Source organism: Electrona antarctica (assembly GCF_951216825.1).
Source record: "Electrona antarctica genome assembly, chromosome: 6".
NCBI lineage: Eukaryota > Metazoa > Chordata > Actinopteri > Myctophiformes > Myctophidae > Electrona > Electrona antarctica.
The window spans coordinates 13,576,865-13,601,625 of record NC_136811.1 but is presented as its reverse complement, the minus strand read 5'-3'; the positions used below and the strand labels follow the sequence as shown (position 1 = coordinate 13,601,625).

The following is a 24,761-nucleotide window of genomic DNA, read 5'->3' as shown; positions in this document are numbered from 1 at the left end:
TCTTCTTTCTCTCGCTGTCTAACCCCTCTCTCTCTCTTGTTGTTCTATCTCTCTCTTCTTTCTCTCGCTGTCTAACCCCTCTCTCTCTCTTGTTGTTCTATCTCTCTCTTCTTTCTCTCGCTGTCTAACCCCTCTCTCTCTCTTGTTGTTCTATCTCTCTCTTCTTTCTCTCGCTGTCTAACCCCTCTCTCTCTCTTGTTGTTCTATCTCTCTCTTCTTTCTCTCGCTGTCTAACCCCTCTCTCTCTCTTGTTGTTCTATCTCTCTCTTCTTTCTCTCGCTGTCTAACCCCTCTCTCTCTCTTGTTGTTCTATCTCTCTTCTTTCTCTCGCTGTCTAACCCCTCTCTCTCTCTTGTTGTTCTATCTCTCTCTTCTTTCTCTCGCTGTCTAACCCCTCTCTCTCTCCCTCTTTTTTCCTTTAACATTATTTATGCTCCATCACACGACGGTGTCGCACAGAAAAAAAGAGCAGACCTTCAAGCGTGCAAGGTGTCACGGACGTGACGTGTTGTGGCGCTGCTATTTTTGACGTGCGACAAATATGAATCAGGCTTTAAAATTCCTTTGTCGTAGTCTATGTACCATTAGCCAATGGAGGCCGGCTCATTACGCACAGACTCATGCATTAATTCACAGCCTTTGACATCTCATTACCATGATTTAAGCTCGATCATACCCTTATATCCTGATAAACCACCCAAGAGTATACCTAGGCAAGAGACAACTATATGCTTAAATAAATGAGGGTTTAGAGAAGCGTACGCTGATGTTTGCCGGTTCAATTATCAGACTAGTTGTGTGGAATGTGGGCAGTCTGAGTTTGGAAAGTGAGTGAGAAACATTGTCTTAGTGCTGCTCTTGCTGAAAAGGTGCCCTTGAGCAAGGCCCTTGAAACATAGTGTCAGCAAACATTCAACGGAAATAGAAGATCTACAAGCTCACAACGACGTGTTTTTGTGAGATTGTAGATTGGCTATGTTCACTGAAGAGGGAAAATAGGAGGGGGCATGGTATAGACCCCTGAGGGACACCGGTCAACAAAGTAGGCAGTATATAGGGTGGCCAGGGGGCCCACAGTATGAGAGTGTTACTTGAACATGAATCAGTTAAGCCCTGTATTTCAATTCAATTCAAGGTTGACATGCATTAGTCTACGGACCCCCATGTAATGGCATTTCTATCTCTGGGACCCCCAATTTATATTGTAAAATCAATGTTAATTTAACTCTTGAGAGTGTTCCATTTGTTCACTCAAAGAGTTACAGACCCATAAGGGTCCATTTGTTTTCAAACTATCATTTAGCTGGGGACCCCCTGGAACTCCCTCAAGGACCCCTAGGAGTCCCCGGACCCCACTTTGGGAACCACTGCCATAGAGTATATATACAAATCATCAGAACTAAAAAGAGAACGCTCGCACACTGTTTCTTGTTTTTGGTTGACTTTGTCATGTTAAATGTGCTATATATAAATAAAGTTGAGTTGAGACTGTTGGCAACAGTTGTAGGATTTTTTTTATTGCTCCTGAGTGCTGCTGTGACGTTTCAGGGCTCTCGCCCTTTCTCAGTCTGACGAAGGGCGAGAGAGAGCAGCACTCAGGAGGTGCAATAAAGAATCCTACAACTGGAGCCAACAGTGTGTGAGCGTTCTCTTTTAGTTTAAAGTTCTCATGTTATATATTCTTTCGCTTAGTACCTGCCCAATTTTGGGTGTGGATGTGCAAATTGTGCGTGTACATACAAATCATTGACACCACACAAAAAATAAACACAAAACATGAAATCATAAATAGAGGCTGACTCTCCATTCTTTACGCTATATAGTTTATCGTATGACCAAGAGAAAATAGGTGATTTACAATCTGCTATTTTCATTATTTTTGTTCAAGATTTGACAATATAATGGCATGCACAAAATAGGGACGCCAGGTTAACCACCTTATACTTTGTTGGCCGCGGTACCCAAGGGGCCTGCCATGTACCCTGCTCCTCCTTTCCCCTCTACACCAAATCACTACACAAAATAGCAACGATATGACGCATTGTTTGACGACTTACTTAATAACTGTTTGCATATTTTCACCAAAACAATGTTTGCCTATCATGACAGGACCAGAATAGGTAACCTATACGCTAGGGTTCATGTGGTTAAATGAATATAAACTGGAACACAACGGTCTGTATTTACACTCTCAGAAGTTAAATTCATGTTCTTGATTTGACATTGTAGAAGATTACAGCTGTAGTGTACAGCTCCTACGACCTCCTACACAGTGGTGGAAAGTAGTAAGTACTTTTACTTAAGTACAATTTTGAGGTATTTGTACTTTGTACTTTGTACTGTATTTCCAATTTCCAGTACTTCTACTCCACTACATCTCAGAGCCAATACATTTTGGCCATTTGAAAATAGCCGATCTACAAGCTCGGGGAGCTTGTAGATCGGCTATTTTCATTAGATTTTCTACACATTTTGAACTTGTGAAATGGGACATTCTGCAATATGAATACTTTCAGTACTTTAAGTACATTTCGATGCCGATACTTTTGTACTTTTACTCAAGTACATTTCCAATTCCGTACTTTTACTTATAACAAAGTAGGTCTAAATTGCAGTATTGGTACTTTTTACTTAAGTAAAACAATTGAGTACTTTTTCCACCACTGCTCCTACAGCATCTGTGTGTGATGGTTTTGTTGCTGATGTCATCGTGGTCTGACTGTATAGGGACAGAAACCCAGGCAGGGTCAAAGCATGACACAAGACAAACACGAGGGCTGAAAGATGGCGACAGGGCAAAGCTATCAGGAACCAATGTATCACAGCTTTCAACATGCCTCTCACGCTGTCTTTCTTTGTTCACCATTCCACTGAACTCAACTCAATCTTTATTTGTAAAGGCCTTAAAGCTGCAATTCGTTTTATTTCCTCTCCACACCGAGAGGTACAGATTCTAGGGGTGCATACTTAGTTTAGACTATAGTTATTGGTTAGACATGGGTTAAGGTTAGGTTTAGGTGTGCTGCCCCGTGGGAGGTTAGGTTTAGGGTGGGGTACAGTACTTAGTTTAGACAGTTTTTGGTTTAGACTAGTCATTGGTTAGAAAACCTCACCCTAAACCTAACCTCCCACGGGGCAGCACACCTAAACCTAACCTTAACCCATGTCTAACCAATGACTAGTCTAAACTAAGTATGCACCCCTGTTACGACCCGGCCTAGGGGTCACCAGGTGTAACACCAAAGTGGTCTCCCTCCTACCTAGTTCCCAAATGTAACCAGCCAACACCAGTTGAAAAGCCAAAGTACAATGGTTTATTACATAAGTTACAGTGACAGCAAAATACATGGGATAAATTACCTCAGGGTGGGCACCTGTACAGAACATTACTACACTAAAAGACAAACCTATGCTTACATACACAAAACAAACACAGGTATCTTACCTAACATCAACTAAAGAAACACATTAACAAGGAAACCAAAGGAAAGGACACCCACCCCTACATTACCGGGAGTAAACCATGTTGACAGTGAAACGTCCTAAAATACTGGTAATGGCTAGCTAAAAGCACTCAAACACCAGACTGGTGTTGTTGGGAGACTGGCATGGAGGAAGACCCCTGAAGATCTGAAGGTAGGCAGCTTTATACTCCAGACCAGAAAGCCAGGAGCCAATCACCTGTGAGGTTCCACCACTCAGCCAGTCACACTCAGCAACCACTCATTCACCATTCACACAAGCTGGTAATCACTCAGTCACTCACTCAATCAGTCACACCCACACCAAGAGGGAAAGAAACCTACACATATGACCCATGGTCATATAACACCTCCCCCCTTAAGATCAAACATTTCTCCTAAAAAATATACATCAATAAATATAAAATGTTTGATTTCACATTATCACAGAACAAACAAAATGTAGACATTTCCCCACAATGGACTTAGTGTGAATATGCTCTTCACAAAAACATCAAAAATTAAACCAATTCAATTTAGTACGTCAGGATATATTTAAAATACCCCTTCCCATGTGTGAATTATTCTAATCAGGCAAACTGAACACCATGTTAAGAGCATATACCCACACATACCACCAATGAGAAAACAAACAAACAACCATTTCCATTTCCCTCTGGCCTGTATACCTGCACCCTTTCCTCCACACCTCAGCAACTAGTACTTGGAAGCAAATTAAGAGGAGGGAAAAAGAACCCAGGAAGTACATGGCCCAAGACAAAGAAAATGTTAACCCTCACACATGAATTAAGATTTGACGAGAATTCACAAACCAATTCATTTTTTATTACAAACACAAAACATAATGTGATATTCTCTTCCTTCCTCCTAACGTCTCTATCGAGACCTCACTCAAAGTAACCCCTTCCTCCTATCGAGACCTCACTCAAAGTAACCCCTTCCTCCTATCGTCTCTATCGAGACCTCACTCAAGGTAACCCCTTCCTCCTATCGTCTCTAACGAGACCTCTTCCTATCTCCACTGAGATTCCCTCTCTCCTAGTGTCTCCACTGAGACCTCTTTCCCTGCTCCTATTCCTCACCCGAATAGCTAAAGCATTGAATCACAAAATGTCTCTATTCATCACCCGAATAGCTAAAACATTTCATCCCAAAACAGTTTAAAACACCCTATATCGAAATCACATTTTGTTGTGTGGTAAATGCCTTGCCAACTAACAACGAAAACCCAAACTACATTCAACTTTTGGTACATAACATAAGGTTATAAAATAACCTGTCACACTTTCAGAGCTAGTTTGAATTACACACCAACGGACCAAGAACGAGGTATAAAACACCACTTTGTTTAACTAACCTCTACGGTTGTATGCACAACCACTACATGTACCTGAGTCCAACATAGGACAACTTGAAGAAAAAAAAAACCAAAAAAACGCTACGAGGTTTGACTGCTGCTGTGGGTGCCAGCCTCCGGAGTTTGCACACACCACAACACGGCCAAATAACATTTCCCTGCATTTCTTATCCACCCTCGTCCGTATAAGGTTATGGATTACAGAAATACGAACGATCGCAGCACCACTGCATCATATCAAAATTAGTGCGCTACCAGCACAACTGAACGGAGGGCAAAAGCAGCTATATGACTCGACTTTCTGCACCATTATTTAGTATCACAAGCTCCTCACGGGTTAAGCCAATCTTCCCGTGGCAGCAACACATTCAACATAAACGTTGAAAAGCAGAATCCACTCTCACCCTCTCTGCAGCAAACGGGACCAAGGCAATCTCTGGGTGGTGGCCTTAGAGCAGGAGCACCGCGCTCCGGACCGGCATTTCTCTCCCATGGCTGGGTCATCTCATCAGGCCGGGGAGCAGGCGTCGCAGCCGGCGCCCTATCGGGACTCACCCCCCAAAGGGTTATCCCTAGTTCCCCAGAACCCCCCCAGCCTTTTTCGGCAGGTCAGCACTCCTGGCGGCACCCAGGGAAGAATCTTCAGCCTCCGCTTCATCCTCCCCCCCTATCCAACCAGTTGCACTGACCGTCCGTCTCTCAGATGCCCCACTCAGAAAGCCACATCGAACTAACAGCTCCGACACCAACCTTGTCTATATCGCCTCCCAGCAGCCCCCCCACAGAGATTCTAAGAAATTTGGCAATCTAACAGCTTTTAGTTTGTCCAAATCACCTACACTAAACTAACCAAACTTAAGGTGCAAAAAATACGAGCAACATACCTACCACTACCACTGCAACTCCAGCCGATCACAGACAGGACCGAAAAAAAAGAAAAACATCATGTTAATGCCAATTATGTTACTTTCTTTTTCACGAATGCAGCTTAACCAAACATCACCAAAAAAAAGTCACCATATTGCAGTATGGCTCAGTTTTAGCAACAACCAAACCAGAGAGACCAAATTTAACACACAGTACAAGCTAAAATATTTTGAAAAAAAAAAAAAAAAAAAACTTTTGGTACAGAAAAAAGAAATCCCACTATTAACGGGTTCACTTTTAACGACCAAAAGAACGGACGAGCCCCCAATTATGTTACGACCCGGCCTAGGGGTCACCAGGTGTAACACAAAAGTGGTCTCCCTCCTACCTAGTTCCCAAATGTAACCAGCCAACACCAGTTGAAAAGCCAAAGTACAATGGTTTATTACATAAGTTACAGTGACAGCAAAATACATGGGATAAATTACCTCAGGGTGGGCACCTGTACAGAACATTACTACACTAAAAGACAAACCTATGCTTACATACACAAAACAAACACAGGTATCTTACCTAACATCAACTAAAGAAACACATTAACAAGGAAACCAAAGGAAAGGACACCCACCCCTACATTACCGGGAGTAAACCATGTTGACAGTGAAACGTCCTAAAATACTGGTAATGGCTAGCTAAAAGCACTCAAACACCAGACTGGTGTTGTTGGGAGACTGGCATGGAGGAAGACCCCTGAAGATCTGAAGGTAGGCAGCTTTATACTCCAGACCAGAAAGCCAGGAGCCAATCACCTGTGAGGTTCCACCACTCAGCCAGTCACACTCAGCAACCACTCATTCACCATTCACACAAGCTGGTAATCACTCAGTCACTCACTCAATCAGTCACACCCACACCAAGAGGGAAAGAAACCTACACATATGACCCATGGTCATATAACAACCCCTTAGGGGGAGGGTTTGAGATAGGTTGTAGTTGTAGGACTAATGACTGGTCTAACCAATGACTAGTCTAAACTAAGTATGCACCCCTTAGGGGGAGGGTTTGAGATATGTTGTAGTTGTAGGACTAATGACTGGTCTAACCAATGACTAGTCTAAACCAAAAACTGTCTAAACTAAGTACTGCACCCCAGATTCTAACCCGGGTGGGAGACCAGATTCAAGTGCCACTCATTCCTCATTCAAGACGGAATCCAGGAGAGGACTAGTTTTCTACAGAATAGGGATGCGCTAGGGCCACGGTTACCAAAGTGGGGTCCGGGGACCCCCAGGGGTCCTTGAGGGAGTTCCAGGGGGCCCGCACCTAAATGATAGTTAGGAACAAAATGGACCCTTATGGGTCTCTAACTCAGAGAGTGTACATTTGTACACTCTCAGAGTTAAATTAACATTGATCTTACGATATAAATTGTGGTCCCAGAGATAAAAATGCCTTTAAATGGGGCTCTGTAACCTAATGCATGTCCAACTGGGGGCGCCTGAAATTAAAATGGTTGAGAATCACTGCTAATCACTCCGTTATAAGAATCTTGTCTTATGGGACATCCCTGGCATATGTTTTTCAAATGGGGGTCCGCAGGCTAATAAATGTTGATTTAGGGGTCCTTGACATGAAAAGGTTTTGGAACCACTGCGCTAGGGTTCATGTATATCAGGGGTGGGCAACTTTGACGATGGAGAGGGCCACTATATTTCCACACTCACTCCAGAGGGGCCACATTGCTGTCGTAGCAAAAATAGCAGATCTACAAGCTCAAAGCGCGTCTCGCTGCGATGCGTTTTGAGCTTGTAGATCTGCTATTTTTGCTATATTCGAATTGAAATCTTGAATTATTTTTTTGCTATTTTTGAATTGGAAACCTGAAAATTAACATTCTTATGTAATTTCAAATGCCTTTAATTATACTTGTGTTGAGCATTGAGCTACTAATTTAGACTGAAGTAATTAAAGCGGGTCATGTTTGCATGTTGTGGAATTGTAACAGCTGAAACCAATATTATATCAGTATTCTGACATTAACCTGAGGGCCACAATAAGTGAAGGTGGGGGCCGCATGTGGCCCCCGGGCCGCCAGTTGCCCATGTATGATGTATATAGTAGGTAAATTGATTGGTTGATTGATTGAACGTAACACAATGAGAGGTCTCCGTCTGACACGGATCAGCTGAGGACACAGAATCCACGGCCAAGTAGCGGCAGTGAACTACTACAGCTGGGCTGTCAGTGGGTCAGTGAAGTCCACAGGGTATATTTTGCCATAAGATATGGTGATGTCAGAGATACAGATCAGTCGAGGACACACAGCCACGGCCTCGAGAGTGGAAGGAAGGCAACTGCAGCATTCCCACTCTCTCTCTCTCTCTCTCTCTGTGGATGGATTGATGGATCGCTTGTTAGTCCCGTGATGGATTGTTCCGTGTTGTTAATAAATAGTGTACTGGTCGTTAACGGTGTGTGTGTGTGTGTGTGAGGTGAGGTCACCCTGTAGAAGGCAGTTATACAGTTGCTGCCCAAAAGGATGGTTTTCATTGCTCTGTGTCCAGAATAAAAATGTGGCACTTTTTGGTTACCAGTGTCTGACTCTGTGGCCACTTTATTGTCTCTGGAAAGACTATCGTTTGTATATTCCGTAGTGGGCCCGCCGCCGCCGCCACTACAAAGACATTGGCGACTGTGCGTAGATATTCCTGTACACATTAACCTATTCTGTACGGGAACCCCTTTTGGTGTTTTAAACATTATGTTATAATTTAGCTATTGAAAAATAGCAGATCTACAAGCTCATAGCGCGCCACCGAGTGGCGCGCTACGAGCTTGTAGGTCTGCTATTTTTGAAAAATAGTGAAAATATTTATTTCAGAAAACTGGAGGATTTAGAAGATTTTTTTTTAATTTTGAGGTCAGGCCTAAATGGGTTAAGGTCACCTGTAGACCTGGACAGTGGAGTCAGGATAGGGGCAGAGGTGGTGATCTCTCACAGCATGCTCAAAGGAACAGACCAGGTGAAGGTAATAACTTAATCACATTTATATTTGAGTTTTCTTTTTTACCACTTAAGCCCTAAAACTAAACTGTACTTCGTCGTACGATGGATAGTGAATATTGTCTGTATTATACACACACACACACACACACACACACACACACACACACACACACACACACACACACACACACACACACACACACACACACACACACACACACACACACACACAGTCATAGACATAGACACACTTATCCAGTAGGTCTGCACCTGGCAATTTATTACATTCATCTATGCAATTCATTTAGACCATGAAATGATTGTAAAATAAGATCATAAACTACAAAAAGGGTGGTAAATGTTAATTGGGGGCTTGGGTTGGGGAGACCTTTGATCCAAATTAAATGAAGAATTGTTTAATTTCATGAATATTCCGTTCATTGGAGGTTGTCCCAAAATGAGAGAATGACTGGTCTAATCAGAGATTTCACTTTTGTATTTTTATTATTATTTTTATCGCAATTCAGTGTATATAGAACCACACATAAGTACCACAATACGGACATTGCAATGCACAGACAAAAAACAAAAAAACAAGAAAAAAAAAAAAAATCACTTCTACCTGTACAGTATACAGCATATGCACTCACAGCACATCTACAGATATAGCCTATAGTAGAAAAGAGATCCTGATGTAAATCAATGTGGTTCCGTCACCCAATGCATTCTTATGAATATCATAAAAACAATTAACAACTTAACCACAAATTAATTATTTCCGAAATCTTAACTTGAAAAAAGAAAAGAAATGGCCTTTAATGACCTGCTAGTGATGCCAGGAGGACAGCAAAACACACGACACACACAGGCTGCAAACATTCATCAGCACAGGAGAATCCTACACATCTTGTGTAAGCGTGCCTGTGGAGAAGGAAGAAGTCTGGATCCCATTGACTTACACACATCCGAAAGAGAAAGTGAAGTCGCATTGGCCACACTCAGAAAACCTGCTACAAACATCACCCCGACAAGCCCCCGAAATGGAACCCCCCCAAGGTAAAAGCAAACGAGGTCGCCCCAGGAACAGCTGGAGAAGAAGTGTTCGAGGCAGACGTCATGTCAGAGAGTGGGCTCGACTGGGGAGATCTCCAAAGAACTGCTAAATAAAATACAGAGTGAAATGGAGGACATTCATCAACAGCCTAAGTCAGTCAGTGATGCCAGGGATGCCAACTATAAGTAGTGGTGGAACTTGTTTCTGTTACAACCTCGCTCTGACTTCTCTGGTGCGTTGTCCTCAAAACGTTCAACAAAACATCAAGCAAAGGGTCGCACTCAGACATAGTAATTTTTTCTTTTATTGCTCCACATGCCTCATAGTCAGGGTTAACCCATTCTAGAGGGAACCCCTTTTGGTGTTGTACAGCATTCTGTTATACTCTAGCTATTGAAAAATAGCAGATCTACAAGCTCATAGCGCGGCACCGAGTGCCTCGCTATGAACTTGTAGGTCTGCTATTTTCGAAAAATCGTGAAAATGTGCCTCAAATCTTTGAATATATATTATTACAGAGTGAACATTTTAACTCAAATCTTTGCGCATGGGGAGGTCCCTGGAACAACATATTTTCAGAAGAGGGGGGCGGAGGCATATTACATATCATTTTTGGGGTCCTTGACATGAAATATTGAGCACCACTGATACAGAAACATACGTTTTTTCAGGAGTTTTGAAGACATTTTTTAAATTTCAGGCCTAAATGGGTTAAGTAAGAGATGGATTGCTGAGGTGGAGTACAACACCTACCATCAGCTCCCAGTTCTACTTAGCTCACGACTTGCCACACCTAAGCCGTGCTACTCATTTGCTGAGTTGGCAGCGTCCGAGAACGAACCCATGCTGTGATTCTACGGCAGTGGTTCCCAAACTTTTTCATGTCAAGGACCCCCAAATTGACACTAATGAGCCCGTGGACCCCCCATTTGAAAACGTATGCCAGGGACCCCCATAAGAGAAGATTTTCACGGCTCTAGCAGTGATGCTCAACCTGTTTAATTTCAAGGACCTCCCAGTTTGACATGCATTAGTCTACGGACCACCATTTAATGACATTTATATCTCTGGGACCCCAATTTATATTGTAAAATCAATGTTAACGGACCCCATTTGTACACTCTCGGAGGTACAGACCCATAGCTGCATTAGCTGGGGACCCCCTGGAACTCCCTCAAGGACCCCTAGGGGTCCCTGGACCCCACTTTGGGAACCACTGCTCTACGGTACCAACTGAGCTACTCGGACACGCAGTGGGGTTAAAGTGTTTAATATGTACACGTTTGAGTCCCGCTGTTAGAATCATGGCACAGCATGAAGAGAATTTACCTTCAAGAATCAAACTTGTGACACTTCAAATACATTCGTTAGAAGTCCTGCTGCAGCAGGATTAGATACCTAATTTATATTTTGAATCTGTTGATAAAATAAAAAACTGAAATCGGGTGTTGCAAAGCTATATATCTTTATCTGTGATTTATATTCTGGACAAATCTCTCTCTTGGGGTTGTGAATGCCATATATGACTGCTTTTAAATACCTATTTAAATGCATAGATTCCTTTAGGCTAATCTCTGTGGCACTGAAGCAAAAGGCACTTTAATACCTGTATTAATTATACTTCCTTGTCTTCACATGCCAGATTTCTTTCATTCTCTTAATAAGACTAACACAGCAAGGTGTGATATACTGTAGGCTCACCCTTCTGTGTTTCTATTGTTGAAAAATATTTACCCCGGACGGTTAGCTCAACCGTCTGGGCACCTAGGCTGCCAAGCCAGCCAGACGGCGTGCTGCGGGTTCGACTCCCGAGCCCGACAGCCGCGTGTCACACCCCAACTCTCCCCCTTTCCTGTCTGTCTACTGTTCCCTATCAATACAAAGGCATAAAAAGCCCCAAAAACTAATATTAAAAAAGTATATATATATATATATATATATATACAAAACAAAATACTGTTTACACAAATAAACAGCATACATAGGCCTACTGTATTGTCTAACCCCCATTGCATATTACAATGCAATCCTCAGTGTTAATTTAACTCTGAGCATGTACTGTATAAATAGTTATGCTCGGATCTGCCATGGTTAACGTCTTTCAACACATTCAGGACGGGAACCCCTTTTGGTGTTTCAAGCATTATGTTATACCTTAGCTATTGAAAAATAGCAGATCTACAAGCTCTTATATATTCTTTCAGAGGTTTTTAACTCATATCTTTGCTTCTGGAGGGGTCCCCGTAACTACATATTTTCAGATGGGGGTCCGCAGCCATATACAGATAATTCTAGGGGTCCTTGACATGAAAAAGGTTGAGCACCACTGACATAGAAACATAGGTTAGGATTTTTAGAATGGGCCTCAGGTCTACTTAACTAGTAAAATGAATACTGAGGATTTAAACTCTGCTTGCATTGCCCTGGGGCATCAAATCCCACCCACCTGGCATGGCAAATTTGTGCTGATGCTCTTGTCCAGTGAGTGAACAAACAGGTATAGGTAGCCTAGGGGGGTTCTGGCCTTGGCCCGGTGCCTTGCTCAAAGACACTTCCACGTCGGGTATTGTTTTGCAGCACAGCCTCTCTTACGACCGGACAGCTGTTTGACTAGTTTGCATAATGGCCACGATGCCTACAGAAGACAACAGTGGTTCTCATGCCTCAGTGCACCTAATTATAGCTCCACTGTTAGCTCAGTTAATACAGTTTATGTACAGTATGCATGCGTGCAGGACTGGCAGCCATTGAGTAGGCTTAAAGACTCTCTGCGGGACACCGCGTAAGCCTTCAGATATGCAGCATTTGTTCCCCAAAACAGTTAGCGGTTTATAACGTTTAACCGGGGCTGAAAATATTATCCAAGTGCATATCAGATGGGTACCAAACGTTTTAAAGAGCCCCCTTTACGGCATTAACTCTAGCCCCCCCTGCTATGTGGAGTATTTTGTGTATTAATTATACACGTCTATATCAGTGGACGCTCGCTGTCATGTGGCACTGTTGTTTACGCCGGTCGCATGGAGCGTTTCCTGGTAAACCGTCCGCTGAAAGTAAAGGCTCACCGGTAAACGCTCAGGTCCGGTTACGCTGCTGACCTGCACTGTAAATGTGACTACTGTACTGTACATATAATGAGAAAGAAGGGTTGTCCACACACTGTATACAGTATCAGCTCCCAAGAAACCTTTTTTTTTTTTCAATGTATTTTTATTGAGGCTCTGAAATTGTACAGCTGAACAATCGCAATTCAGTGTATATAGAACCACACATTTTTCTTTTTAAAACACAACATAGGAAAAAAACAAGTACCACAATACGGACATTACAATGCACAGACAAAGAGTACACCACAGTCTTGACATGATTGTACATTACAGGTCACCAGAGTAGTGAATAACAAAATTCACTACCCTTCAATAAGGTACATTGAAGCACATTCTAGAAGGGAGGAAACTTTTATTTATTGAGTAACAACGTTTCGACCCTTCCTGGTCTTCGTCAGGTATCTGGCGTACCTTCTCATTGTACATTATTGTTTTGTTCAGCACCTGTAGAGTGTTCTGAGATGTGCCTGCGTGCTTCCTTTATGATCCTAGTACTGTAACTGTACATATACACGACTACTGTGCCTTTAAAACTTGACTAGGCTCAAATGTTGTTTGTCATTCACGTCATGCATGCATTGCGTTATATAATGAAGAGCAGGTTGTGATGAGTTAGGACAGCAGTTACTAAACCTTTCCGCGCCAACGACCCCCAAATAGCCCACAGTCTCTGGGCTGCGGCCTCCCTGTTGCAAAAGGGCTTAAAAACAGTGAAAATAGCAGATCTATACATGCTCATCATATATGCTGCATGCGCTGTGACACGTTGTAAGCTTGTCACAGCGCGTTGTGAGCTTGTAGATCGGCTAGTTTCAAATCGCCAATGTAAATATGTTTAAAGTGCTCATGTGGCCAAGTCGCTTCTTTTGGGCTGGTGTTCATTATTTCTCCCTCAGGGCCCGGTATGCAAAATGTGGGGCAGGTTTATCACCAAGAGGCATTTTGTTTCTCAGAGATTCCAGACTAATACAGTATCTACGCAGGGATATTCCTCTGGCCGTGCCAGGCTAGTGAATATCTTCCTCAAGGGCACTTCATCAACATGGTCACATGGCCGCACCGGAGATTGAAACTGAGCCTAGCGTGGCACCAATAAATTAACAGGTCCCACTATCAGATGTGCCTTTTTATATTCTATCTCTAGGGCTGGTGCAGACGGCTGCAGGGTGCATGCATGGTGGGCTCCGGCCCCTTGTGTGAGAGCGAGGTCTCCTGATCCGCTGCTGCTGCTGCTGCTGCTTGGATCCAGCAGATCTCTTTCTTTCCCCCCCTGAGAACCTGAGCTACAGTACAAATGATCTGCTGGCCTCCTCATGGGAACCGCTGCTCTGCCGCGTGCGTCGTTGGGACGTTATACGGGTCGTTCCGTGGCTGCTGCGCTCGGATCAGCCACGGTTAACGGATTATAATTGAGCATTAGGGTGGTGAAAATTGATCCCAGACCAAGAGTATATAGGGTGATAAATTGTGTGCGTGCACGTGTGTGCGTGTACTGAGGTACAGTATGTATGTGCATCAGTGTACATACTGTATGCAGGTATGCAATGTGTGTCTAGGTGCAAGATGCAGACGCAGTGTATGTGTGTGTGTGTGTGTGTGTGTGTGTGTGTGTGTGTGTGTGTGTGTGTGTGTGTGTGTGTGTGTGTGTGTGTGTGTGTGTGTGTGTGTGTGTGTGTGTGTGTGTGTGTGTGTGTGTGTGTGTGTGTGCGTGTGTGTGGACATGTGCGTGTGTGTATTTGGGAAGGTGTGGAATGTTCCCTCTTCCAGGATCTCTTCCTCTGGATACTTGGCTCGTGTCCAGCACCCCCCACTCGCCCCCTCTCAGGGAGGGGGGTTTTTCCGTTCTCCATGTCCGTTTCGTCTATTTCTGTCCAGCAGGGGCATTCGGCATGGCGTGTATCCCTTACACTCACGCCGCACATTCCCCCCCTCTCCTCTTCCTCGTTATCTCCAGACGCTTTTTTACAACGGATCCAGTTCTCTCTCCGCTCATCAGTGTCGGTTGTCACAGTTTTCTCACCCTTTCACCCTCTCTCCTTTCTCCCCCCCGCTAATTTATTTGTCCTTTCCTGTCCGGTAAAACTTGCCTTGTTTTTTCACCTCTGCCTTCTTCTTCTTCTGAGCATGTGATTCCTCCTTTAAACCATTTTGGACTGAGGCCGATTCTAAAAGAATGTCTTCTAAATCCTAACAGTTTTCTTAAAAACCCATGCTTCTGTGTCAGTGGTGCTCAACCTTTTTCATGTCAAGGACCCCCAAAGATTATATGTATTTGGCCGCTGACCCCCGTCTGAAAATATGTAGTTCCAGGGACCTCCCAGAAGCAAAGATTTGAGTAAAAACGTTCACTGTAACAATATATATTCAAAGATTTGAGGCGATTTTTCAAAAATAGCAGACCTACAAGCTCGTAGCGCGGCACTTGGTGCCGCGCTATGAGCTTGTAGATATGCTATTTTTCAATAGATAAAGTTCAAAATAATGGTTAAAACACCAAAAGCCTGAGACTCCTTTGTTCAAGGTTGGCTCCTTTGAGACGAGGGGCTTATGGGTATTATAGTCTTCTCCGTTTGGCCTACAGCTGTACTAGGCCTCCAGTAGTTGAGTCACGAAGCACTCGTAAAACGATTAGAACAAGTCTGTGTTTGTTTGTACTTTACATCAACTTATACCGGTAAGCAACTTTGGGCACGGGTGCCAGCCAACATTGGCACAGGGGACGGTGAGCACTGGCACTTTGAGACCCAGGTGTAGCAGAATGCTTCCAGTGAGCCAACATGCACAATATCATCACTAACAGAGTGTTAGTATAATTTGGTAAGACCTGTGAAGAAAGTAATTACTTGGGGTCTCTTGTGGCCCAATTTCTTTCCAATATGGCTGCTGTGCATAGACGCTACCTGGTGGTATGGTAGCTTCTGTCAATAAAAGCACGGTTTTGGGTAATGTAGTCTGTCTTGGCCAAAGAGTACTGGGAACAGCAGAATATTGTTAGGGTTAGGGGCAGAGGAGTGCTTTGGGATATAGCATCATAATTTTTACCTTAAAAACACATGGCCGACAGGACACAACCCCCTTAGGGTTGTTACTTTTGCTATACAGTAGCTGTTAGTTTTCCCCCACAGCAAGGGATTGTGGGTAACGTGGTCTTTTTTTCCCTGCTGCCTGTCTTCCAGCTGTACGGGGAGTACAGAGAACAGCTCGGTAGTTACGCCCGGCGGGAAGCGGCTCGCTTACTGACAGAGAGACAATGGAAGAGACAGGCAGAAGAGAACACAGGCAGCGGCCGCAGGGGCCACGGCCGGCGGAACCAGCCCCACCCCCACCACCAACGACACGCCGCCACGTTGGAGTCACATCTCAGCCACACGTCTTCCACCAAGACGCCACGCCCCTACTCCAAATGCGCAGGTGAGAACATTTAACACTAATGGAATCATCTGCAGAGCACCGATTTCTTTTTTTTAACCCATATAAATTTGGAAAGCATCTGTTCTAATTCTGCTATAGTTTTGAACATTTCTTTTTTTTTTTATCTTGGAAGTGTGAGAACTACTGATTTAGAAGGCATTTTTTTGAATCTGCCCAACGGGTCTTATAACCGTTTCCCCGCCAAAAAACGTAGCCTGCGTTATTTGTTCGGGAAGCGACGCGGCCAGAATACGTAGCCTATATGTTTATTAATTTGTATAAATGTGTTTGATCCGATCTAGTGGAAAGGCTAGTCACATTAGCTTCGGATGGATCTGTTGTTAGCTTAGACACTGGACTGCGCCATCTTGGTTGCCCGTGCATGTGTGTGTGCACACTTTCAGTCGCTTTAGACTCCAAATCCCCCCCAAAGGTGGCATTTCTGATCAAAACAACACTTTTTGTACGGAGCCTGGCGGTCGTAGTAATGGCGCCGGCCTGTGCTGATCATGCTCCAGGCAGACGACTAACAACCGGTCGAGAGTCAACACACACTATTAAGCTGACATACAACATCCAGACGCAGCGTTATGGATCTTCAAAATAAGGGTTGAAATTGTGTTAATGGGTTCATGTATCAACCACAGTAAAAAAATAAAATAAAAATACATGGGGTATCCACTGGCCTAGCGGTCCAGGCACATACCACGTACTGTATATAGACTCTAGTCTAATGTCATGACAGCTTGTTGCAGGTTCAAATCCCCAACAACCAGTTTGCTGTGTGTCTTTCCCCAGTCTGTCTCTCTCCCTGTTTCCTGTCCATCAACACTATTATCAATAAAGGCAAAACCCCCAAAATATATATTTAAAAAATAATAATAATATATATATATATATATATATATATATATATATATATATATATTATATAATACAAATAATATAAAATAATTAAGTTTGATTGCACATGTATCAGCAGGATGCAGCACCCCTTTGTTCCTGGGAGAGAACAGACATGTGTAAGCTTACATAAATAAATAAACAATGTTGCACACGCTAGCACCCAGAAGCATGTCTTTGTTTTTAGTCCCAATGAACATTTTTACACTAATTAACACTGATGCATTATTCACGTGAACACAGAACAATATTTGAAAATAGAAAGTGTTCATTGTCTTTGTAGGACGTTTTAGTGCACCGCATTAATCGGCATCCAGCAGCATCTCCTGTGAGTTCATTCATGGAGATTTTTTTTTTTTTTGCATTCCCAAGCCAAATATTTGACGACCAGTGGAGTTTCCGTTAGGAGACTTGCGAAGTCTACTGCTGGAGACATTAGCCAATCTACATACAGGAGCTCACAATCCGTTACAATATGACGTGTTGGGGGACATCTGCCATTTTTGAACATTTTTAAAGGACCACTTTTCAACATCTCTTCATATAATTGGTCCTCACTAATGTTCATTATAAAACACCACCATTTCAGTCTGTGTCTCATAGGAAGGCTTTGGGCAGTTCGGACACCCATCCACCAGTGGCATCCTCATCATCAGAGGCAGATTTGTTTTTAAACAAGATTTGTTTTAAAATATATTTAGATTTGTATTACCGTGAGAACAATGGCTTCAACTTTTGCATTGCTACTTTTCAGGAAAAGAAAGCCTGCCGTTTCTATTAGCTTGGATTCACCATCGATGATGTCACTGGTGGACGGGTTTCTGAACTGCCCACAGCCTTCCTATGAGACACAGACTGAGTAGAAAAAAATGGTGGTATTTTATCATGAACATTAGTTAGGACCAAGGAAGAGAAGTTGAAAAGTGGTGAAGTGGTCCTTTAATAACACAAATCTTCTATTTGATGGTCTCTGGCACAAACCTTTTTTTACACGGTGGACCGCGTTCAAATACAAATTAATTTGGGGGTCCTTGTCGACATGGAAATGTTTGAGAACCACTCCTATTGATAGTGATACATCCTAGTGCAGTACATTGTTTTCACACTTACACATCTATAAATATGGAACATACAGTATAGAGTCTTTTCTGTGGCTCTACCCCCAGACTGCTTGGCCCGTATGCGGCGGTACATCGTGACCAAGATGGGAGACGACTGGATCTTCCTGGTTCTACTAGGCCTCACTATGGCGCTGGTCAGCTGGAGTATGGACTACGCCAGTGCCAAGAGCTTGCAAGGTACCACACACACACATCACGCCTACTGAAGGAAAGGGATCTACAGCAGGGGTGGGCAACTTTGACGATGGAGAGGGACACTATATTTCCACACTCACTCCCTAGGGCCATTTTTGCTATTTTCGAATTTAAATCTTGAATAATTTTTTTATATTTTTTAATTGGAATCCTGAAAATTAACATTTTTATGTCATTTCAAATGCCTTAATTATGCCTTTTATTATACTGAAGCAATGAGCTACTAATTTAGACTGAAGTAATTAAAGCGGGTCATGTTTGCATGTTGTGGAATTGTAAACGGCTGAAACCAATATTATATCAGTATTCTGACATTAACCTGAGGGCCACATTAAGTGAAGGTGAGGGCCGCATGTGGCCCCTGGGCCGCCAGTTGCCCACCCCTGATCTACAGTGTTTCAGGACATTACCATTTTTCAGTTGTCATTTTTGTCAAGTGAACAATGATTCAGTATGAATGTCTGGTTATACACTGAAGCTGAACTGAATTCTGTCTTTATCATGACATCAGCACCCAGTAAAGATTGCTTTCTTTGTCTGTGACCTTGCTAGCTCACAGCATTTTGGGTTCCCGACCGACTGGAAGGCAAAGGGAGATTATTGCTGGCTGAGCAGTTAGTCTGATGATAGGCATACGAGACTCAAGTTCAACTTCAAGACTACTGTTTGTCAGCAGTGGGACAAATTTGGTTTGCTTCAAGTAGGACTTGTCTTACATAGATGTCAGTTTGGGCCGGCCCACTCTATGATGTTCAGGGATTTGTGTTAAGTCTTGTCACAGAGACATTAGTTTGGGGGACGAGGACAGCCTGATGTTGTGGGATTTGTGTAAGACTTAGTTGTCATACACAGACATCAGCGAGGATGGTGTGCTGAATGCCAACGCTCTGATTTGCTGTTTCCCAAAATACTGTGTTGATATAGCCGCTTGTTGCACTCCCAGCCTATTTTCACTGGCACTGTGTGAACACACAAGACCTTAATTTGCAATGTAATGTTCTATTCCGTTTGAAGTAATTCCATTTCTTCTCTCTCTCTCTCTCTCTCTCTCTCTCTCTCGTTGCGTCACTCAGCCTATAAGTGGATGTATGGAGAGTTGAAGGGCAATATTCCTCTCCAGTACCTAGCCTGGGTCACCTATCCCATGATCCTCGTCATGTTCGCCTCACTCTTCTGCCATGTGGTCGCCCCGCAGGCCATCGGTAAGTACTCTGGGGTCTCTGCCAAGCAGCAGTGACTGTCCTATAGACGCAAAAACAACGGGGGTAGTAAAAAATGGCTTCTGTCAGATTATCTCCTCCTGAACACAAAAGAGACTTGTCGGTACACAAGTGTATTTTGGGTCGAGTGGAAGTCTAACCCCCCCCGCCCGCAGTCATGACAGGGACCAGAACAAATTGCTTGCTTGTGTTGTTATTCGCCGTTGCAGAGCAGATGTCTTTCTCTCATATAGTGACTCATGGTTGGATGGTAACATGTCACATGCCTCCTTATTTTACTCTCTGGAATTCCTCCATTATTCATGACTCACCATCCTCTCACCCTTGTTCCTCTGTTTGACCCCGTACTCTTCCTCCACCCCCTCCTCCTCCTCCTCCTCCCCTCTCTCTTTCTCTCTCTCTCTCTCTCTCTCTCTCTCCCCCCCCCCCCCCCCCCCTCTCCCCACGTGTCTGTCTCAGGGTCTGGTATTCCCGAGTTGAAGACAATCCTACGAGGCGTGGTATTGAAGGAGTATTTGACCCTCAGGGCTTTCATAGCTAAGGTCATTGGCCTGACTGCTGGCCTTGGCAGTGGGATGCCAGTGGGCAAAGAGGTAGAACAACACACTCCCTCTCTCTCTCATGTATAGCCGTATATATATAATCTGTCTGTTTACTTTGTCCGTCTGTCCGTCCACCCATGTGTCCGACCGTCTGTCTGACTGTTTTCTTTGTCAATCTGTGTAGCTGTCAATCTGTCGGTCTGTCTATCTATCTCGCGCCCTCCCTCCATATCTCTCATCTCTCTTTTCTCTCTTAAATCTATTCTGTCCCCAAGCATAGAGGATGGCTAATAAATCACCCAGTGTCATGTTTTCTCTCTCTCTCTTCCCCTATTTCCTCTCATGGGACTCAAACAATTTATTCAACTTCTGGTGCAAACTCCATTCATTTCCCCCATTACAGTAGGCCGGGCAACTGTCAAGCAGAGCAATTAGAATGTGATTTATATCTGTACCGATGTGTGTGAGAATGTGTCCCAGTTCAGTGTCCCTCCCTGTCGGAGGCGGTAGTCCGTTAAGCAGATAATGTTTGTCGAGCTTCGACTGTGTCCGGGTGTCAATAACCCTCACGATCACAATCGGAACCAAATAACAGCTGTGCGGAGATGTTGACGTCACGGACACGGCCATGGCCACATAAAATGTGAGATCCACACGCCATAGCGTGTTGTTTTTGTCCTCTCCTACGAATGTTGGTTTACATACAGTAAGCGTACATTCTGGCAATGATATATTCATTGTTTGTTATGGCAATCACACTGCGTGCGTGCATAGTTACACACACTCAGTACAGCGGCTGTACAGGAGCTCGATGCTACATGCGTTCACTGGTGCCATGGAAGCAACAGGCTACAAGCCATTTTCAATGGTTTCCAGCTACATTAAGACACAAACTGACGCCTGATACTACATGACAAGCTACAAAAGCTATATAAATCTTTAGCATCTGCCCTTTTGTCTATCCAACTGTCTATCTCCTCTCTCTCTCTCTCTCTCTCTCTCTCTCTCTCTCTCTCTCTCTCTCTCTGTCCTTTATCCACCTGTGTCTCTCTCTCCCCTCTACCAGCTCCTCCACCTCTCCACCATTCTCTCCACCTATATGAGTGTATTGTTCTCCCCATCTCTTCCAGGGTCCATTCGTCCACATAGCCAGCATTTGTGCCGCTGTGCTCAGTCGATTCATGTCCATCTTCTCCGGAGTTTCCGAGGTAAGCCGAAGCCCCTGCGCCCAAAAGACTACACCTCCCATCATGCACCGTGTCTCTTCTCACCATAACAGTAGGGGTGTGAATCTCTGACCTCACAGCAATTCGCCGCGATTACGATTCTTTGGGAAGCGATTCATTGCATCATTCAAATCTCTGATAATACCAGGATTGGATTCTTTTTGATACAATTAATTAATCCATTTCAATTCAGAATTTGAATTTTGTGACTATTTTGAATTCACAAATGTGTTCTATTTTGGTCAAAATGTTGTTTCATCCCTATCGATTCCATCGTTCCAAATCGATGCAGATGAATTGCCGCCTTAAGAACATCTTTACAGCCCTACGGAATGTGACCTCACACGCTGCTGCTCTTTATTGTCTGCATCATAACTTCCTCCTCTCCCATCTCTCTCTCTCTCTCTCTCTCTCTCTCTCTCTCTCACACACACACACTCTCTCTTTCTGTCTCTCTCTCTCTCACACACACACACACACACACACACACACACACACACACACACACACACACACACACACACACACTCATACACACGCACAGACTTTCTTTGTTTTGGCTCGTTGTTCCTCACACCTCTAACTGTGTCTGTCTCTCTGTATTAATAGTATGCTGGTAATGTCTGGCATGTTTATTAACACTGACCCCCATATCCCCCCCTGCCCCCCCCCCCTCCCGTCTCTCTACCTCTCTCTCTCTACCCCCCTCTCTCTCTCTACCTCTCTCTACCCCTCTCTCTACCACTCTCTGTGTCATTCACTCTCTCCCCCTCCTCTTGGCTTTGAATCATCTCTCTCTCCCCCCCCCCCCCCCCCCCTTTCCCTTAACCTTTCCCCCCCACAAACAATCCCCCCCCCCCCCCCCCCCATCTGCACCCCAACCCTTAACCCCAGATTAGCGGCCATAACCAGGACCTGTTGGTGTGTGCGTGTGCCGTGGGAGTGGCCACCTGTTTCGCCGCCCCTGTGGGAGGCAAGTCCCGCCCAATTATCTCTCTCTTCTCCTAACTATCATTTAGCTGGGGACTCCCTCAAGGACCCCACTTTGGGAACCACTGTGCTCCCAAACAGTGGACATTTTTATGGGTCCCTTGATTTTTTTTGTTTCCTACATTTTGTTTTGAATTATTATTATTTTAAAACATTTTCAAATAAAACATTCCCAAGAGATTTTTATGAATTAAAACAAAAATTCATTTTTTTTTTCATGAAGACATTTAACTAGTAGTAGTGTCAAATGTCTGTGTGTTGGGGAACCACTGTGCTACAGTATACTCAACTGTTTTATTGTCTCCACCAGGCCGAAGGCATGGGGAGAGAGTATGTTTTGCACTCCGTCCGTGTGTGTGTCCGTCCTTCCGTCCGTCCGTTATCAGCTAATCTCCGGCACCGTTGGCCCGATCCATGCCAAACCGTGCACACACACTCCCTGGATGCCAACGACGAACCTCTGCCCCAAATATTCCTCAACGGCCTGTTATAGCGCCACCATGAGGCCGATTTAGGCAAAACACATTTCTGTAGATAAATCGTACACATTTTATCCATACATCACACAATTCGGTATACACTATCTCCATAGTCATGTGATCAACATGGATCTGCACAATTTCCCATCTTCCATCCTGATTGGCTAAGATTGGCTTCCAAAGCTCACATGATTGGGCCAAAATGAAGAAAATTGTTTATATTACTCGTAAACATTTTGCCAAGCATCACACACACTCCTATCCTCCTGGTGGAGACCTGTGCCCAGAAGGGCACTTTTTCTAGTTTTTTTTTTTTTTTTTCTCAATTTACTTTTTATTGAATTTTAAACATACATGTAAACGAAACGACTATTATACTCAACTGTTTTATTGTCCGATTCCATACAGAGGAAAGCACACACAAGGGAAGGGCCTCAAACTGCCCGGAATAAAGGTGTTGTTGCTGTGCAATGTGTGCATGTATAGTTTGGTTTGTGCGGCTGGATGAATGGTTTAATGCTTTAATGCTTTAAAAAATATATATATACTACAGTATATACCGGGTCAGTGTTGCACAGCGGCGGCGGGTGGAGGAGGAGGAACTGTCCTGTAAACAGAAAAGGGCATCGGTGTCAAAGAGCCCTCGAGCAAGACACTGTGTGAGTGACCCCCCCCCCCTTCCGTCCCACCCCCCTCGTCTGCGAATCAACTCGGATGAAAGCGAGACATCTGAAACCCTCATTCAACACCACACGTATATATACCGACCGGCATTTGCAACAGCCAAAATTGGGGGGGTGGGGGGCTCTGTCTCAATTGGATCTGTCTCCACTCTGAGTGTCAACGTATAATAACTCAGAATTGTGCTATGTGCGTGTGCGTGTGCGTGTGTGTGTGTGTGTGCGTGTGCGTGTCCGTGTGTGTGGAGGGGAATGGAAGCAGATGTTGAGTTGAGTAAGTTGTGTGGTGCTGCAGGGTTCCTCCTCCTCCTCCTCCTGTCACGGTCACATGAATGTCAACACGTCGTTCGTAACGTCGTCGTCAGTCACACGCTGCATGCTTCCTCTTCTCTTTCCTCCACACACGTGTTGCTGTGTGTGTGACTGTGTGTGTGTGTGTGTGTGTGTGTGTGTGTGTGTGTGTGTGTGTGTGTGTGTGTGTGTGTGTGTGTGTGTGTGTGTGTGTGTGTGTGTGTGTGTGTGTGTGTGTGTGTGTGTGTGTGTGTGTGTGTGTGTGTGTGTGTGTGTGTGTGTGTGTGTGTGTGCGCCTCACTTCCTTGTTCCTCTACCTCTTCACTCTGGTTGAGCATTATTCATTCACTTTGTTACCTTGTTTTTTTTCCCCTCTCCCCCACTATCCCCCACCCTTCCTCTGCCAATTCCCCCCGGTGTCGTTCCTATGTTGTCTCCATTCCACCCTTGACTTCCTCCTTGTGGTTCCCCCCATATGCTTCCTCCATCACTCCTCCACTCCTTCTTGTCTCTTCTCCTTTCCTTTCCTTTCCTTTCCTTTCCTTTCCTTTCCTTTCCTTTCCTATCCTTTCCTCCCTTCTCCTCATCTCAATTCTCCTCTCCTCCTCTCCATGTTATGTCTCCCCTCCCTCTCCTCTCCCCTCCCATCCCCTCATCTTCCCTCTCCTCTCCTCTCCTCTCCTCTCCTCTCCTCTCCTCTCCTCTCCTCTCCTCTCCTCTCCTCTCCTCTCCTCTCCTCTCCTCTCCTCTCCTCTCCTCTCCTCTCCCCTCATTTTATCTCTCCTCTCTCCTCTCCTCTCCTCTCCTCTCCTCTCCTCTCCTCTCCTCT

The 24,761-nt window shown here is 44.3% G+C and overlaps 1 protein-coding gene across 1 annotated transcript in view; it reads left to right on the top strand.

The window, feature by feature from the left end:
* clcn1b (chloride channel, voltage-sensitive 1b) overlaps positions 1 to 24,761 on the top strand; it is an 81,692-nt gene that overhangs the window by 21,233 nt on the left and 35,698 nt on the right. Inside the window, exons 2-6 of the mRNA XM_079504829.1 lie at positions 16,051 to 16,285; positions 18,355 to 18,486; positions 19,578 to 19,706; positions 20,184 to 20,317; positions 21,397 to 21,474. Of these exons, the coding sequence (XP_079360955.1) occupies positions 16,051 to 16,285; positions 18,355 to 18,486; positions 19,578 to 19,706; positions 20,184 to 20,317; positions 21,397 to 21,474 (708 nt within the window). The remainder of the gene's footprint in view (positions 1 to 16,050; positions 16,286 to 18,354; positions 18,487 to 19,577; positions 19,707 to 20,183; positions 20,318 to 21,396; positions 21,475 to 24,761) is intronic.